Here is a 20,105-nt window from a genome sequence, read left to right as displayed (position 1 = left end):
CAGGAAATTGATTTAACAAATCATTTCACTTATTTTTCTACAATTTTTATGGTCACTGTAAAATGCTAATAAAGACTTCTATTTTAGAACAAAATGTATCATTATTGTTTGGAAAGCTCCATAAACAAAGTTTAGATAACAAAAGCTGATATAGCAGATACAAAAACAATTCCACTTAGTATAAAGGGAGTCAACAGTGCAATCACCAATATACACTAAGGTGTATAAAGCAGTTCCTGATAGTACCCAGGACCTGGGCAAAGATGCTCAACTATAGGGGCTTAATCAAAAGTCTCTTTTACCAGTTATTTCTTTTCCATGGCTCAGTGACTAAGAAGCACATCGCCATACTACACTGTCTTTAAGGGTTACTGAGGATTGTAGGACTAGCTGTATACATTCTCAAAGGAGTGCAAATTGTCATATTTTTGGCACTGTGGGTTTTATTGTACTTTTGTATCTTCCTAGTTACCAAAGCTGCATGCTGTCATTTCTTATTCTTTTCAGTCAGGATGCTTTGAGAAGCCACTTACTCTTATATTTCTACCTGGAGTTTCTAATAACCTGTGCATTAGGAAGCCAGGTAGCAAAGTTTCTAAGTACTGTCTAGTAAAAGTTGAGAATGAGGGCCCGAGGCCTCTCCTGTAAGTAAAGGGCAAGACCCTTACAGAATGGAATTTATAGCATCTACTTTGGCTATAAAAATTGGTCTTTTTTGTCTATTTCCAGTTAATCATCTCTATTCCAGATAACTGAAGCTGCCAGATAAGCAGATCAGTTATATTTAAAAACTAAGTCAGAAAGGGAACAAGCATTTTTATAGCACCTAGTATGTTCCAGACACTGTGCTAAGCTCTTAACAAATATTATCTCATTTAATCCTCATTACAACCCTAGCAAGTAAATGCTATTATTATGTCATTTTATAGTTTAGGAAATTGAGGCAAAGAGAGGTTAAATGAGTTGTCCAGGGTGGTACAACTAGTTAAGTATCTAAGGCTGGATTTGAACTCAGGTCTTAACTCCAGCCCCCGGGGGTCTCTCTACTTGTACCATCTCTAGTGGCCTCTTATGTCTCTGGCTACTCTAATACAATACTACTATATAATGGGGGGAGGGAAAAGGCCTTGGTTTTCTGATATTACAGTCAATTCTGATTTTCATTCAGAACAAAATTTGACAAGATACTAGCATTATCTAATTAAGACCTGACATATTATGAAATTCTGCATAAGACACTTCTGTCCTGAATCCCCGGCTAAGGAGGCACATGAAATCTTGTTTTAATACTGTGTTACCTAAAGTATGAACTTGTGCCACAATCTGAACAGTATTACAATTTGTCAATATGTATGCATGTATGTAGGTGTGTAAGTACCATGTACATTGTAGATACCTGAATATTTACTGAATGAAAAAAAGAATCTATTAAACACTTACTCTATCCCAAGCAAGGGAGATACAAACTGAAAGGCAAGATGGTCCCTATTCTCAAAAAACTCACACTCTAATTGGGGTGATACAACATATAGAGGAGAATCTGGCTGAAGGGTAGATGGTAAAGCCTAAGAAGTTCTAAGGATTCAGCAGCAGGATGGAATCAAGGCCCAGGGCTCTTTATGTTGTCACTGAAGGCCAAAAGTAGTAGTTTGAGATCTGCAGGGTACAGTAACAAGGCTGACTGATAGTAAGACCCAGTAGTCCTCCGTTTTATTGGAAATTGGTGACTGCCTACTCATTTCTGCAGTATGAAGAACTATGTCCACTCCCTAGGGGGGAAGGCCTGGTCCAACACCACTGGGACCAGTGGTCCTGAGGTTCTGAGTGGATTGGGGGTCTAGGTTCCTTCCCACAGGAGGGAGATGCTGTGGGAGGGCTTCAGTGTCTAGGTAGGAGGAGAAAAAGATGTAAATGGGAGATTAAATTAAACGCAGTAGATACAGGTTCTAGTTCCAGCCCTTGAAGATGTGTGACTAATGTCCCAACCAATTCTAATATTTACATATTAAAGTGAATGAGAGATTTTAATATTCTTGGAACTCACATAGTATTTGAGCTTTATATATCCAGAATTATAACTAAAGGAGAAAAGAGAAACAAGACATTTTGTCTTCTATAAAATTTTGGGTTCTGTAATAGATCATCAATTTAAATTTTTCTAGAAAATCTCTTCAAATGAGATGATGCTAGAATAGTACATTCTGTAAAAAGAAGATGCCACTTTAACAATGTTTACTTTAGGGAAAAGCTCAACAAACACTTCTTAATGAAAACTTTCACTTAAAGAATTACATTTCTGAAAAGAGTATCATCATTTTAGGGAAGACTTACATGATTAAATCTTCTTGTGAAGGCAACTGCATTTGGTGCAGAACTGTATTTCTCTTTTTTATTCCATCCACAACTTGAAAGCTCCTGAAAAATTAATGATAATTAGATGTAATATGAATTAAATAGGTGGAAGATTTCCTTGCTACAATAATAAGGGTCAAAAAGGGTTGCAACATATAAGTATACATATATATATGCACATACATACATACACATGTAAATATAAACTTTCTAATTCTCCCTCAAGCACAATTTAAAATGAATAGTTAAAATAATGCATTTATCTAATACTGTTAGCATCATGGCTGAATTCAGCAAATACAAAGGGATACTTAATTTTCTAATTTTACTAGATATTATGTCATATTTGTTTCCTCTATTTTTGTCTTTTTATACTTCCTATTTCTAAAATACCATTTTGGTTTGTAAAATATAAACCCACATTTTAAGTTTTCAGTTTATTATGTTATAGATTCAGAGCTGGAAGGGACTTCAGAAACCAGTTTAACTCCTTCATCATACAGATTAGGAAATTGATGCACTATATTAATTTTTACATATTCATACATACATATATATATATATATATGCATACACATGTGTGCCAGTAACACATTATTAAATAGTTTAGTGTATTATTTATGCATTTTAAATTAATCACGAAACACCTGAGTGGAAAATAATAAAAATTCATTAAAGTAATGTAGCCTACAAATGTACATTTTCTAAATTAAATTATTTATCCCTATAGGATATACTTAGGCCTAGAGAACTTATATAACATTTAGATGAAACCCTAATTACAAGGAATACAGAAAGTTTAGAGAACATTCCTAAAACTTTGTTCAAGCTTTAAGGAATAAAATCTGTCAACAAGTCACTGCAATGATATAACAACATTAATTATTTCAAAGCTTATTTCCCTACCTGAGGCCCATTTTTCTTTCCTAACGCACGAGCCTTCCAACAACTTACCCCCTCACTGAGGAATTTTAGTGGTTATTTATATCTATCACTATCTATCTTTACGTATAAATGTGTCTTCTAGCATCAAACATGTGATTGCTTTATTTTTGCAAAGTGATGGCTGATCTGCCTCCCGGACAAAGTAGAGATGCTCATGGCATCCCCCTTCTGTATACTCCAGGTGATTCAATAGAATGAAGCTCTCTTAAAGAAAAGGGAAGCTAGATTTTGTTGGGGGAAAAGGTGTCATCAAAGCTTTGGAGAAGAAAATGGTTTCATGGAGAAGGGAAGGAAAAAGTACAGCTCGACACTTAAAGCTTAAAAACAACGAGGCTCTTCCCGAGAAGGAGATGTGTTCTACGGAGGAAGAAGGTACTTTTCTCCAAAGAATAATGCTAAAGAGCCACAGAAGTCATCACCTAGTCATAGGCACAGAAAGAGAAAAGCTGGCAGCTCCCTGGCCTCGTATGGAGACAGCTGTTTCTTAATCTAACAACAACAGAGAGGCAAGTTGCTTCCACTGGGCATGCATCAAGAAGAGCACAATTACATAGAGAAAGACTGGGTCCCCCTACCTTGGTCAAGCTGGAAGTACCATCATAGCCTCGATCCCAATACCGACAGGCATGGCAGCTTTGTCTTATTCCATTTTGGATGCTGGCCAATTTGTCCCTCTTTAGGTAGTCTCCTGGCCCTCCACTTCTAAGACTCACCATATTAGTACTAGATCAGCTTTATTCCTACTGCAGTTCAGAACTCCTAAACGAAGGGGATCCATCAGCCTCAGCCTTCCCACGCCCAGTCCCTTCTCAAGTATACTTATGCTTCAGTCACCTCTTTACACTACAGTTCTACTAGCTTACATGCTGTACTTTACATACAATATATGATTCTGGGCCTTTGCACTGGGTAGAAGGAAAAGTCTAGAATGTTCCCCTTCCTCACCACAGCTTCTTCGCTTCATTCAAGATTCAGTTCATTTCACTACGCCCAAAGAGCCATAGGAATGTTCATACCCTTTGACCCAGCAATACCACTTCTAGTGTTGTATCCCAAAGAAATCACACAAGAGGGGAAGGGACCCATATGTACAAAGATATTTATAGCAGCTCTTTTTGTGGTAGCCAAGAATTGGAAATCAAAGGGATGCCCATCAATTGGGGAATGGTTGAACAAGCTGTGGTATATGAAGCTAATGGAATACTATTGTGCCATAGGAAATGGGGACGATTTGGACTTCGTAACAACCTGGAAAAACCTACACGACATAATGCTGAGTGAGCGGAGCAGAGCCAGGAGAACACCGTATGCAACCCCACAGATATGTGGATTCCGTGAGGACCAACCCTGACAGACTTTGCTCTTCTCAGCAACACAAGGTGCAAGGACAACTCCAAGGGACTCACGATGGAGAATGCTATCTACACCCAGAGAAAGAACTGTGAAGTTTGAATGCAGATTGAGGCATACTACATGCTCGCCTTTTTTCTTCTATTTTGTTTTTGGGGTTTTTTTGGGGGGGTTCTGTTTCTTCTTTCTCATGATTCATTACATTGGTCATAATTCTTCTACACAACTTGACTAGTGTATAAATTAATTCAATGTGAAGTTATACATGGTAGTTATATGAGATTCCATGCCGTCGTGGGGAGGGAGGGGGGAGGGAGGGGAGAAAATCTGGAACTCAAAATTATGTAGAACTGTGTGTTGTAAACTAAAAATAAAAAAAATAAAAATAAATAAATAAATGAATAAATAAATAAATAAACAGAATAAAAAAGAAAGATTCAGTTCATTTCCCACCTTTTGCAGGAGGCCATTTCCGAGTTGTCACCTCCCTATCCCTTCCTACTAGTGCCTTCTCTCTGAAATTACCTTCTAATTACATAATAAATATTTTACATGTACATAGTTATTTGCATCTTGTCTCCCCCTCTATAATGTGAGTTTTTTGGGAGCTAACTACCATGTTTTAACCTTCCTTTGTATTGCCAGAATTTAACAAAGTGCCTGGCACATACACAGTAAGCAGTCAATAAGTGACTGCTGACTAAATGACTTATCTTAGAAATAAATTCATTCTTCAAAAGAGAACCGAGAAAGGAACATTTTATTGTGGATAATTCCCTATAGCAAGTAGGAACAGAGGTAGAAATAATGGGAATGCTGGGGGGGGGGGGATTGAGGAGGGGAGGGAACATTTCATTCCTTTCTTGAGTTTGTGATGAAAAAGAAGAGGAAAGTTGGAACAATATGACATGAAACTTAAGATTTTTGGAAAACAAATTTCAAGGGTTTAGAGGGAAAATAGGTAGGATCTCATGGACTAAAATTTTGAAGAAGTCAACCCAAGAGGAATAGGAGTTGCTCAAGAATGAAATTTTGAGATACAAAAGAAAATTCCACCGAGGAGAAGAAAACGTGTCACATCCAAAACGTGATGTGTCTGAAAATAGTCAACACAGATTTTAAAAAGAAACATATAAAAATAAACCTGCATAAATCCTCAGCATTCCTATATATTACTAACAAAGCCCAACAGCAAGAGATAGAGAAATTCCATTTAAAGTCACTGTAGACACTATAAAATATTTGGGAGTCTACCTGCCAAGACAAACCCAGGGCCTATATGAACACAAGTACTTTTTACACAAATAAAGCCAGATCTAAATAAATGGAAAAACATCAGTTGCTTGTGGTTAGGCCAAGCTAATATAATAAAAATGACAATTTTACCTAAATTAGTTTACTTATTCAGTGTCATACCAATCAAACTACCAAAAAATGATTCTACAGAGCTGGATAAAATAATAACAAAATTCATCTGGAAGAACAAAAGGTCCAGATTATTAAGGGAATTAATGAAAAGAAATGCTAGGGAAGGTAAGGCCTAGCCATACCAGATATTAAACTGTACTATAAAGCAGCAGTCATCAAAACTACTTGTTACTGGCTAAGAAACAGAGTGGTAGATCAGCGGAATAGGATAGGTACACAAGACACAATAGTCAACAACTACAGCAATCTACTCTTTGATAATCCCAAAGAATCCAACTTCTGGGTTAAGAATTCACTATTTCACAAAAACTGCTGGGAAAATTAGAAAATAGTATGGCAGAAACTGGGCATAGACCAATATCTTACACCATATACCAAAATAAAGTCAAAATGGGTTCATGATTTAGGAATAAAGGCTGATACGATAAACAATTTGGGAGAGCAAGGAGTAGTTTACCTATCAGATTTATGGAAAAGGGAAGAATTCATGACCCAATGAGAGATAGAGAGCATTACAAAATGCAAAATGGATAATTTTGACTATGTTAAATCGAAAAGTTTTTGTATAAACAAAGCCAATGCAACAAAGAAGCAGAAAATTGGGGAAAAATATTTACAACCAATGTCTCTGATAAAGGCCTCATATCTAAAATATACACGGAACTGAACCAAATTTATAGAAATACAAGTCATTCCCCAATTGACAGGCAGTTTTCAGAGGAAAAAATTAAAGATACCTATAGTCATATGAAAAAATACTCTAAATCACTATTGATTATAGAAATGCAAATCAAAACTCTTAGGTACCACATCTTTCCTGTCAGATTGGCTAACATGACAATATAGGAAAATGATAAATGCTAGAGAGAAGTGGGAAAACCGGAGCATTGCTACATTGTTAGTGGAGTTGTGAACTGATCTAGCCATTCTGGAGAGCAATTTGGAACTATTGCCCAAAGAGCTAAAAAATGTGCATACCCTTTGACCCAGCAATATCACTTTTAGGGCTATATCCCAAAGAGATCATACAAGTGTGAAATGCACCCATATGTACAAAAATATTTGTTGCAGCTCTCTTTATGGCAAAGAATTGGAAATCAAGGAGATGCCTATCAAGTGGAGAATGGCTGAACAAATTGTGGTATATGAATGTAATGGAATACTATTGTGCAGTAAGAAATGAGGAAGAGACAGACTTCATAATAACCTGGAAAGACTTACGTGATCTGATGCTGAGTGAGGGGAGCAGAATCAGGAGATCGTTATACATGATTACAGACACATGGTCTCTATAAGGACTAACTGATAGACTTGACTCCTCTCATCGATGCAAGGTTCAAAGACAGCTCTAAAAGACTCCCGATGGAAAAATCTATGCACATCCGAGAAAGAATTATGGAGTCTGTATGTAGATTGAGGCAAACTATTTGCTCTTTTTTTTTCCCTTCGTTTTTGGTTTCGTTTCCCCTCTCTCACGACTCATTCCACTGGTTATAATTCTTCTTTACAACTGGACTATTATGTAAATAAGTTCAATATGAAGGTAAATGTAGAACCTACACTGGATTACATGCCATCTTGGGGCAGGGGGGAGGAAAGGGAGGGAGAGAAAATTTGGAACCCAAAAACCTGTGGAACTGAATGTTGTAAACTAAAAATAAAAATAAAATAAAAAAAATCACAAAGAATATATAGAAGATGAAAGCAAGACCAGGTAACAGAAGATGAATAAAATAACGTGGCACAGTCTTATATCAACAAGTGTCAGGAATGCTAAAATTTAGAATGAGTTGAGGCTAGTGAGGGATGCCAAGTTCAAAAGATTTTTTTTGGTGGCTTGTTTTACTTCATTTTAAATCTAAGAGGAAAAGGAGAATCAAAGAAGAGAGATACTTTGCTTGGGGACCATTGGTCTCCAAAGTGAGGGAAAGTGGCATGATTCTGAAAGGTGTGTGATGAAATGATCTAAGAATATACAGTAAGATAGGTTGTAGTCCTGCCCTCCCTGCAACATCTATGTCATTACCTGTCTTGAAAAAAAAAAACAACAAAAAAAAACTACACAGCCTCCTGTCTCATCATGGGCCCTTCATTTGTACAGGTACCCTAACGACAATCTCCCTTTCTCCCTAGTCCCTCAGATCACCTTGTAGCTGTACCTTTGGCTGGCTCTGTGCTCTTGAGCAGTCACTGGTCAATAAGGGTCATCCTCCCCACTCTACTTCATTGTTGGTGGGACAGTCACATAGTATGATCAGGCACGGATGGGTTACAAGTGATATCAAAAAGTTCCTTCCAAACTCATTTTTCTTCCAAACTTGCCTATTATATGTTGACTTACCACCATTCTTCCAGACTCCTAGATTTGCAACCTTGGTTTCATCTTCAATTCTTGATTCTTACTCCATCCTCTGAAATCTGGCTTCTGATCTCACCTTCAATTTAAACTGACCTCTCCAAAACCAACAATCTTTTGATTGCCAAATTTAATAGTATTTTCTCAATCCTCATCCTTCTTGACAATGTTGATAATCTTCTCCTAGATACTCTCTCCCTCTCTAGATTTTGATGATAGAACACTCTGCTTGTTCTCCCCCCGAATGACTGTTATTCTTTGTCTCTTTTGCTAGATCAGGGGTAGGGAATCTGCAGCCTGGAGGCCACATGTGGTCCTCTAGGTCCTTGGATATGCCCTTTTGACTGACTCCAAGTTTTACAGAACAAATCCTTTTATTAAGGGGATTTGTTCTGTGAAGTTTGGATTCAGTCAAAGGGCCACACTTGAGGACCTAAAGATCCACATATGTCCTCGAGGCCACAGGTTCTCCACCCCTGTGCTAGACCATCAGCCATTTCATGTCCTCTAATAATGGGTGCCCCCTAAAGGTTCTGTCCTGGGCCTTCTTATCTTTTCCCTCTATACTAATCTCATTTGCTCACATGGGTTCAATTATCATCTCTGTGTAGATGATTCCCAGATCTATATATCCAGAACTAGTATCTCTCATGAGCTATTGTTGCATATTACCAACTTTCTTTTGAACATCTCCAACTGGATATTCCATTGTCATCTCAATATCACAATGTCCAAAAGAAAGTTCATTATCTTTTCCCCAAAACCCTGCCTTCTTCAACACTATTCTCCTACTCACTCAGGTTCACAACCTCTACTTATCCTTAACTCCTAAACTCATACTCACTCAACATCTTCATTAATATTTCTCACATCCAACCTCTTCTCTCTACTCAAATTATAATCACCCTAACTCAGGCTTTAATAATCACTCACCTGTACTAATGCAACAGATTTATAAGTGATCTCCTTGCCTCAACTCTACTATCCACTGGCACATTTGTTGTTCCTTATTGTCTATCTCCCGTGCCTGGAATTTTTTCCCCTCTTCACCTTTGCTTTTTAGTTTTTCTGGTTTCCTTTCAGACTCAACTCAAATGCCAACTTCTGGTCCCTCTAGTGCATTCCTCTCTGAAATTACTTTCTCCTATTCTGTAAATATCTTTCATGTACTTGGTTATTTCTATTTTATCACCTCCAATAGAAATGTGAACTCTTTCAGGGCAAGAAGTGTTTTTGCCTTTTTTGTATACCCAGAGGCACACAGCAAAGTGCTTTATTAATGCTTGCTAAGTAACATATCAGTTAACCAAACTTTATCATTTTTACCTCCAGAATATCTCTCATACTTCTCATCCCTATTCATATGCCTCCTTCCCCAGTTCAGGGTCTCATTACTTCTCACTTGAATTAATACCTCCAAATTGGTCTCCCTACCTCCTATTTGCTCCTCTTATCCATCTTGCACACAACTGTCAAAGTGCTTTCCTAAAGTGCAGGTCTGACAAGGTCGCCTGTCTATTCAACTGACTCCATTGGTTCCCAAATGACTTGTGTGGAATATCATTTCACCTTTATCTCATCCTTTGTGAATTTCTAATTTTGTCTAAGTTTTATAATATTATTAGGATGAGTAGTGAAAATGTGTAACTTATATGTAAATAAACGTACATATATTGAAAGTACGCGCAAATTTTTTTGCTGCTACTGATCAAGGCACATGACCAAAAAAACCTGGAGACTGCTTTATCTAGACTACTGCAATACCCTAAATGATCTCCTTGCTTCCAGTTTCTCATCTTCTCCTTGACTTCCTTCAGGACTCAGCTTAAGCACCACCTTCTGCATGAAGCCCTCACTGTTCCCCCCCCCCCATTACTAGTGCCTTGCTCTCCAAGATCATCTTCTGCCTGCTTTGTATGCTTTCTATACACCTCTATCTTTACAAGATCTACTCATTGCCATGTTAAGCTCCTTGAGGGACAGGAGAGTTTTGCTTTTGTCTTTACATTTCTAGTGACTAGCACAGCCACTGGTACAGAGTAAGCAGTTAATAAGTGATTGCTGGTTGAACTGATCTTTCCCCTCCACTGTGGAACAGAAGATTCTAACTTTTTTCTAAAGTACCACTGAACCAACAACACATAAAATTCACATGTCTGAGTGAATATATCATCAACATCTACTTCTGGAAAGTTACATCAATGATTCATTTTAATACGTAGAATGAAAAGTATTTCCAAAGTTTTAAATAGAATGCAAATTAAAATATTCAACAAATGGCACATGTCGTACTCAGTTAAAAGAACTTATTGAATAAAGCCACAGCTCTTAATAGTGTTTATAACTCTGCAGAAAACAGCTTACATTTATATCATACTTCAAAGTTTGCAGAGTGTTTTATATAAAGAATTCTCACATCTATGAGGTAGGTACTATTATTATCCCCAGATAAGGAAATGAGCTCAGTGTTGCATTCAATTTGAATTCCCTCCTAGAAGCTCCTGGAAGTAACACAGTCAGGACTGCACTGCAGGAATATCCAAAATGGCAGCTTTATGGAAGACAGATCAGAAAAGGGGAGAGACTTGAGGCATGAACACACCTTCTTCCAAGTGGACAATGAACCATTAATGCCTATTCTTTGGCTCTTGCCATTCAATCAGCTACAGATTCATCTAAAAACACTATCACCTGGCCCATGTCTTGCTATCTTTTGGACAAGATGAGCATGATGGCCTCTGGCAAATAATTGCTAAAGTAGTACCCAAAGCAGTTCCTTATTTTTCTAGTCTCCTAAGAATGCCACACAAGAAAATGAAAGGGGATTTGGGCTGAGAGATGTGGCCTGGAATGACCTGTTCTGGATGAAGCAGTGAATTCCACTTCTTGCTAACCATCCATTTAATAATACATACAAGGATTTCACAAGGAAGTGTGGAAAAAGTGGCAGGTAGCTGGCAGACTCTTTTACCTTCCTCTTTTTGACAACTGGGACAATATTCACTCTTCTCCAATCCTATAGCACCTCTCTCATTCACCATGATCGTCCAGAAATCACTGACAGCAGCTCGGCAATCATACTCATCAATTCTAGCAGTAACTGAGGCCATAGTTTGCCTGGGTCTACTTGAACTCATCGAGAACAACTCAGTTTTCACTTACTATCTCCCTAATTATCTTGGGTATAAATTCACTATTAGCCAACTTTGTTTTGTCCTTTCCAGATCAAAGACTGTCCTCCTTGGCAAAGAAAACAAAGCCAAAATACAGTTGAGCAGTAACTCCTTCTCCCCATTATCATCACGCTGTCTAGACCAAGCAATGGTCCTATGCATATTTGATCTTCTTTTCCCTAACAGAGCTCTAAAAAAACCCAACAACAACCTTTTTGTTGTCCTTAGACTTCATACTGTATAATCTTTAGATCTTAGGCTTTCTTTAAATCTTTTTTTTTCCTTCTACACTGTATGGTGAATCCAAACCAACAGACCTACAACAGATGCTTTAAATATATCCAAATATTCCTTCTTTAAAGAATTTTCCAATATAATAGATGTATTCTTCCTCATCTTTCTTATTTTCTGTTTCAATAAGGTAGTTATGGGCATTGTTATGGACCTTCTGAGAGACAACGTGGCTTAGCAGAAATAGAGTTGGCCTTGCAGCCAGAAGGGTCTGAGTCTCATTTTGGACCATGTAGCCCTAAGTCAGTCACTTAACTTCTCTAGGTCTCTAATTGTATTTGCTAAATCCCACATTCATGGAGATGAAAATCTAAGTGCACATTCTTCATGTCACTATATTCAGCAACAGTAGAAATATGACATTAAACAGAACTAAAATAAATTTATCATAGGACATACTAATCTTTGGGATCATCCCTAAGGTCCTTTCTAGTTCTAAAATTCTGTCACCATCATTTTGTAAACTTTCATCACATCAAGAACACATGATCTTTTTATAGTCCCAAATTCATAAGAAGTAATTTTACTTCACATCTCTACAAACACTTAAATTAATGCAATATATTTAGCTGTTTTAAATTTGAGAAATAAAGTCAAAATATTACTCACATCTGGTTGAATAGCCTTAAATACTGGGACATCCATTAATGTTATCTGACCCTGAAATGAAAAATATTAAATTATATTCAAAATTACTATTGTGTGATCCTATGTAACATAATTTATCAGGCTTACTTATATGATTTTGTTAAAATCACATTTGAGATATTTCAAAATACTCAATCTGTCAGAATTTTTTCATCCATAAAGAATACTATAAGGAGTTTACATAAACATACAACATGTACACATATACATACACACTTCGAATTTGAAAGCAAATGTCTTTCATAAAATAGAAGCATTCCATTTCAATGTAACCTAATTCATTTTTAAAGTATTCCTATGAAATATAATAATGTCTGTTTAATGAGAGAAATGGACTTAGTCCTGATCACATAAATTAGTGGAATACTCAAGAACAGATTCCATATGTCCCAATTCATAGACTAGTGTTGTTTGTATGTCTACTATACAATTCCCTGAATACTACATATTTGACAAAGATAATAGTTTCTACTTAATTTGGAGAAGAAAAATCTGACACCTTGCCATTAGTATCAATTCATATACATTAGAATATTCTCTGTAAACACTCTCATTAAAATTTTTGCATAACCTCAACTTAAGATATGACTCCTGGTGCATAACCACTACTCATCTGCTCTGGGTCTCAGTAAGAGAGTTATTGCTCTTACTTTAATAATTTTGCTTTCTTGCCAAAAGAAGAGGCACTATGTAAGTTCCAATGACTGACAAAAATAGCAACCTGCCTTCTCTAGTTCCTACTGCCACATCTGTGAGACACAGTATGCAGGACTATTTAAAATGCATACTTTACCAAAATCATTACTGGTAGTGTTGAAATACTTTTCCCACTCCTCCCAAAGGAGATAGGTTATTTTCAGACCTTTCAAAATCAGTATCCCACAGCACTATATCACAAATATAATATTTATCTACATGTAAAACTATATATGTATAGTCTTTCACATATTTGTAACTACAATGTATCTTATAACTTAGAAAAAGGTGATGCCTTCTGATAATCTACCTTTATTTCTAAACTGCAGGTTACTATACAGTTAAAATTTGTTTAGGAAAATATAAAATGGTTCTGTAAAAGTTTCATTTTAAAATGCCTCAATGTACTTAGTGACATTTAGTCTTTTCTCTTTCCTCCCTCCCTCTTTCTTTCTCCTGTTTTCAGGGGAGGTGGGGGAAGGGGAAGAATATATTTATGCATATGATGAACAAAACTCTTCCTCACCTGGCAAAAGTGAGAAATAGTGTCCTATCTTGACAAGACATACAAGCCATTTGCCACTAACTGACAAACGTACCGAACAAGATCGCAATGCCTACAAGAAGATTTATGGAATTTCCTATTGTTTTTGTTATAAATCCTGGCATTAACCTAACCAAATACTATTAGTAAATATATTTCACAGAACTACAGATTTCCAAAATTACTATAGAAAGATGGAAGGACTTCTTCAAATTTTGTAAGATCATTAACACTTTTGCACCTCATGTCAATACAAATGCTCCCATAAATGCTCAAACTGTCAATGTCCCACAGATAAATAGCCACATTGTTTTTCCATCTCTTATCCATTTTCTTTCTCTACTACCATGTTGCCTAGACAAGAAAAAGATGGCCTAGGCTGACCTGCCACCTAGTGGCTAACACAGGAATTATCTCAGCAACTTTTCCTTCCCCAGGGAAGCATAATACATCGTGCCTTTCCTTAATCCTAGTTTGACTAATTGCACCTCAAGTCACCTTTCAAAAATGTACAAATTTTAACTCTCTCTCAACCACAAGCCCACCCCATCTCTTACCATTAAACCAAGAGAATCCTACTACCTCCACCCCAACCCTTATTCCACGTGTGGGCCAAAAGATCAAGACTCATTTATAATATACCTGTATCAAAGAAAATGAAAGTCATTGTTCTAGGGACAGAGGAGGCATTAAGAAAAAAAAAAGTACCCCCAAACTCAGCATCAGTCACCTCCCATATCCAATCCGTTGCTAAGTCCTATCAACTATCCTCTTAACACCTCATGTACACATCTCCTTCACCGGTGTTTCTCTCTGCTCATTTAGCATCCACCCAAGTGAAGGTCCTCATCACCTCATGCCTGAACTGTAGCAACAGCCTCCTATTTGGTTCTTCCACCCAGCTGCCAAAGTGCTAATCTAACCAAGCCATTCATGACTCTTACTCCATAAATCCAGTGGCTCCTTATTACCTCTAGAATCATATAAGAATATAACTATTTGGTTTATGAAGCCCCTTCACAACTTAGCCCTTTACCTTTCCAGTCTTCTTACACTTTGTCCCTCCACATATTCTAACACCCAATTCCACCGGCCTTCTTGCTGTCCTTAAACAAAACACACGATCTCCAGACTCCACACTTTTTCACTGTCTGTCCCCCATGCCTGGAATGCTCTTCCCCCTTCTAGGCTTTCTTCAAATTCAGCTTAAATTCCATCTCCAGCAGACACCTTTCTGAGCTACCCCCATTCCTCTACCCCACTACTAATGCCTTAGCTCTGAAATTACCTATCACTTATCCAGTGTATTTCTTGCACGTACATAATTGTGTGTGTTCTCTCCCAGTAGAGTGCTCCTTCAAGGAGGGGAAAAAGTCTTACTTTGTATCCCTAGTGCTTAGCACAATGCCTAGCACGTAGCAGATGCTTAATAAAAATGTGACTTCATTTGTTGACTTAACTGATTGAAAAGTTACCCCAAAGCTGAGGCCTAGATATAAGGTAGGAAATACCTAAGCTAGCAAACAATTGGTCTCCTTGCCAGGACTATGAAAGAAAGTATGAACAATGTCACTTTATGAATATTACTTTATAAAACTGAAAAAAGTAAAAGAGAAACCAAACCTTCAAAAGACTTGGTGTATGACCCAATTAAATCTGATCAACCTAAGAATATTAAAGATGAACCTGAAATAAGGACACCGAATAGACTAGAAATGGAATAGGTCTGTTTCCATAGCAATCTGTCCTCATAACTGATGACAATGGAACTACCTTAGTACCAGATGTTCAGTATCAGTGAGTGGAAATCTAGCACTAAAGAAAATCAGTTTGGAAAGAATGGCTCGAAAGGCTCAAAATCAAAATGAAGAAATCATGCGGTGGGTCACCATTTTGAAAGTATTTGGTTTGTCTTTCAGGAATTTTCAAATAGTGAAAATTTCCAAAAGAATGAAACCAGAGATGGTATGTTGCTCCTCCCCAAAGAAAAAAGTCAAATGAGAATCAGCAACCAACAACTAACCTTAAATGCCTACTTTCTGAGTCGCATCACTGACTGAAAGGTATAGGAAATGAAAAAATCCTGTTTTTTTAAAAAATCTGTTAAAAATTAAATACACAAATAATTAAGTGGTAAAATAGATCTAGGATCTTGTGGATTTGGATGTTTCCTTTAATACTGCAGATAGCATGCCATCTGGTGCCTGTCCCATCCTGTGGGATTCTTTTTCATGACCTCCCATAAACTCAACACAGGGGGTCCACCCAACATGCTAAAAGCATTCCTCCCACTACACCCCAAGGTAGTTTATTCCACTTTGGGAGAATTCTGTTTGTAAGCTTTTCCTTAACTGAAGCCTAAACTTCCTTATCCTTTACTCCTACTTTTGCCTTTTTGATCCAAAAAGAAAAAGTTTAATGCATGTTGCATGATAGCTTTTCAGATACTTGAAGAGAGCTCTCGTTGCCTCCTTGAGTCTCTTTTTCTTTAGGTCAAACATCTCTAATTCCTTCCAGTTGGCTGACTTTTATGAAAGTTGACAGTTTCATCAGAAATGAAGCCAGAAAGCAAATGAAAGTTACTGCTTCCCCTGGAGAGGGAAAGAAGTTGGCAGAGTTGGTTTTATCGGTGTCCAGAGGGAAAAAAGTATCATTTCAGAGGCTAATTAATAGTACCAGCTAGTAGGATAGCTACTAGTAGTATAGTTGGTCGTAGTGCTTTAAGGTTTGCAAAGCACTTTACAACGATCTCATTTCATCCTCATTCCCCATCTTCCAGATGAAGAAACTGAGCAGGCAGAAAGTAACAGAAATTAAGAGCCTTGCCCAGGTCTGTTCTGATCCCCCAACCACTCTCCATCCACTTCTAGTCATTAGAGTAAGTTTCTAAGTAGCCAGTATCAAACAGCAATGGCAGTGAGTAGGACTACAAAGGGGAATCTAGAGTCTCAAAGATCAAAGCATCCTAAGTTGCAAATTGTATTATACATGAACAGAAAAAAAATCACATCCTGGTACTGTGTGCTAAATTAGGAGAAGCCATTGTGGCTCTGCTGTCAGGGCCTTTTAGTCCTATAATATTTAAATCTCAGATAAGTCCCAGACATCCACAGTAAGACCAGCAGAACACCAAAGGTGACTGATAACTGAGTCAATGTAGATATGTTAACTTTAAAGTTTTACAAACAACTTTGAGATGATTTGGATATATTAATGAGCTAACCCCATGGTGGCACAGATAAGACTTAGTCTGTTCCCCCATAAAAACCCTATAAAAATGAGACTTCAAACTCCTGTCCTTCAGTACTCTTCCATTGCATCCATGCTTCCAAGTGCTCCCAACCTGAATCCATAGTTACCTGAGTGATTCTCTGTTCCTCTACTCCTCCTCATCCTTTTCCTCACACTGCTTCTGCCTTCCTCCACCACTGTATCCCTGTTTCCAGGCCATCTGCCTCCATACCCTTTCTGCCACCTGTCTCTTTACTTTCTGTGCTGTTCTTCCCTACACCCTCTGTGCCTTATTAAATGTGTGATTGCAGTCCCACTTCCTGCTACCCTCACGGTATTTCCCAGCAAGTACCCAAAAAACCAGGAATGCCTGCCCCATTTCATAATTTCATAGATAATTAGTATTTGACCAGATCATCCAGCTAATAAGTGTCTGATGCTGTTATTTAGACTCAGGTCTTACTGACCCCAGGTCTAGTGCTCTACTGTGCCAGCTGGCTACTATTTGGCCATCTCATCTTGCTCAAGAGAAGGGTCTGCAAAAAAGACAACTTTGAAAATAACTGGAGTTTAGGCTCTAACATCTATGCAAAGGATGCATTTAGCAGAAATCTCAATAAAAACCTCCTTATTAAATCAACATATGCTTTGAGACTCAGAGACTTTAATGTACAGGTGAACTAAACCAAGATACCAAAAAGGGTTCAAAAATATAGTTCAAGAATATGAAACATAAGGTCAAAAGCTTATAGATTACAAAGAAGCTTCATATTTATATATTATGAATATTTGCTTAAAGAATAAAGTAAATAGATATTAAATATATCACAAAAATGAAATCATATGCTTTTAACCAAATCAGAAGACTCACTGACACAGTCATCCCTCAATTTGAGAAGCTTGTACAAGTATACCATCAACATATTAAAAAAAAAAAGATCAAAATGAATAAAAAAAAGAATAAAAATTAGTAAGATGTGGTAACTACAGGAGAAGGAAATGACAAAGTACTCTGGTATCTTTACCAAGAAAACTCCAAACAGAGCTACTAAGAGTTGGACATGACTGAAAAATAAATGGTAACTAAAACAACTCCAACCTAATACAAACAAAGCTGCTGATGCCTAAAATTGGGAAATGGATAAATAAATGGACTTAAAAGATCATGATTTCCTGAAGAAGTTTAACTAACAAAAATTAAGAGAAGACCAAAAAAGCTTACTTAGAAACCACTTAGCCCAGAAGCCACTTAGTCCAGCAAACATCTGATCAGGGAAATATTGATTTGGAATATAAATTAATTTGTTAAATCTTACCAGAAAAAGAAGTGACAAGCAAAATGGCAGTATATATTGGGTATAAACATAACTCCCAAAGCTTACTTCAAATCTACAAATAATGCAATACATATATAACTGAAACTGCAAGAAGAGGAAAAGACCCTTTGAGCCAAAAATCACACCACAGGGAATGAAAAGTTTTTTTTTTTTTTAAATCAGCATTTCTACTAACAAAAAACTAGAAACAAAATGGATTCCATCAGAATGGTTAAACAAATTATGGCAGAAATAGAAAAGCAGACCACTGAACGGAAAAATAAGTGATTAAAAAAAAAAACCACCAATAAGCATTTATTAAACACCTACTATGTTCCAGGCACTGTGCAAGATGCTGGGAATTTCAAAATAAAGAATGAAACTCAAGAAGCTTACATTTGAGTAAAAGGGACAAAAAGTGCATATATAAGTATACTCAGAATAAACACAGCTGCTAGGTGGTGCAGCGGATAGAGCACCAGACCTGGAGTCAGGAAGACTTAGTAGCTATATGACACTGGGCAAGTCATTCAACCCAGTTTGCTTCAGTTTCCTCATCTGTAAAATGACAAACTATTTCAGTATCTTTGCCAAGAAAACCCCAAATAGGGTCCCACAGAGTCAGCCATGAATGAAAAACCAATGAACAACAACAAAGTTAAATCCACAGTAGTCTGGGGACAATACTAACGTTGGGATGGGAGGAGCAATGAGGAAAGGCTGCATGTGGCGGAGGATGTTTGCAGGCTAGTCTTGAAGGAGAAAAGGGACTCTATGAGGCAGAGGTGAGGAAGAAGAGCACTGGAGGCATGGAGGGAAGTGAGTGCAAAGGCATGGAAGTAGGAGATGCAGTGTCCTGTGAGAGAAACAGAGAGAAGGCTACTTTGACCAGACCACAGAGTATGGGAAGGTAACTATTCTATCATGAAACTACAAAGATAGGCTGAGGCCAAACAAAGCTGTATGTATTTGTTAGATGCCATACTGAACCAGTAGATTTTATTGAGGAGAGGGATGAGGTCAGATCTGAGCTTAAGGAAAATCACTTCAGAAAGTTTAGAGGTGAACTGGAAGTGGGGATCAGCTTTAAGCAAGTAGATCAATTAGGAGGCCACTGCCCTAGTGCAGGCAAGAGTTGGAGAGGGCCTGAACTGGCTTGTGGGAGACAGATACCTAAAATGTGGGGGTAGTAAGACTGCAAGATCTGACAAATGTCTGGATATATGTAAGAAAAGAGAGAGAGAACTATAAGATAATGCCAAGGTTATGAACCTAGGATAATGGAAGAATGATGGTTCCCGTAACAGGAACAGGAAGGTTAATATAAGGGATAATTTTGGAGGAAAAATAATGAGCCATACTATTCTAGATATGCTGAGTTTGGGGATGTCTCTGGGATATCCAGTCTGAAACGCCTAATAGGTAGTTCTCAAGAGGGACCATGGGTATGGACACAAAGTCATATAGATCTATAAGTCATATGCAAAAAGTTAATAATTAAACTCATTACAGATTACGAGGTCACCAAGAGAGTATGCAGATAGAAAAGAGAGAGTCCAAGACAGAGCCTTGAGATACATGCACAGCTAGAGGGTGTGATACTGACAATAAGCCAGAAAAGAAGTAAGATGGTTAGGAGAAAAAATAAGGGAGAGTATTGTAATAAAAATTTAGAGAAGACAACCTAGGAGAAGAAAAGAAGGGTGGGGTGGGAGTGTAAAAGGAGTTAAATACAGTGGAAAGGTCAAAGAAGTTGAAGATTGAAAACAGGTTAT

The 20,105-nt window shown here is 37.4% G+C and overlaps 1 protein-coding gene across 3 annotated transcripts in view; it reads right to left on the bottom strand.

Moving 5' to 3' along the window:
* Window positions 1–20,105, bottom strand: part of RALGPS2 (Ral GEF with PH domain and SH3 binding motif 2) — a 215,661-nt gene that overhangs the window by 115,509 nt on the left and 80,047 nt on the right. For all 3 annotated transcript variants that reach the window (XR_005010290.1, XM_036758284.1, XM_036758285.1), the window contains exons 4-5: window positions 12,505–12,555; window positions 2,332–2,415 (exon numbers count right to left, since the gene is read on the bottom strand). Coding sequence is in view for 2 of the 3 variants with exons in the window: in XM_036758284.1 (XP_036614179.1) it covers window positions 2,332–2,415; window positions 12,505–12,555 (135 nt within the window). In the remaining variant the exon portion in view is untranslated. The remainder of the gene's footprint in view (window positions 1–2,331; window positions 2,416–12,504; window positions 12,556–20,105) is intronic.

This window comes from Trichosurus vulpecula, chromosome 4 (assembly GCF_011100635.1).
Source record: "Trichosurus vulpecula isolate mTriVul1 chromosome 4, mTriVul1.pri, whole genome shotgun sequence".
In the NCBI taxonomy this organism is placed as follows: Eukaryota; Metazoa; Chordata; class Mammalia; order Diprotodontia; family Phalangeridae; genus Trichosurus; species Trichosurus vulpecula.
The sequence above is the reverse complement of the archived record's forward strand: the minus strand, read 5'-3'. Positions and strand labels throughout refer to the sequence as shown.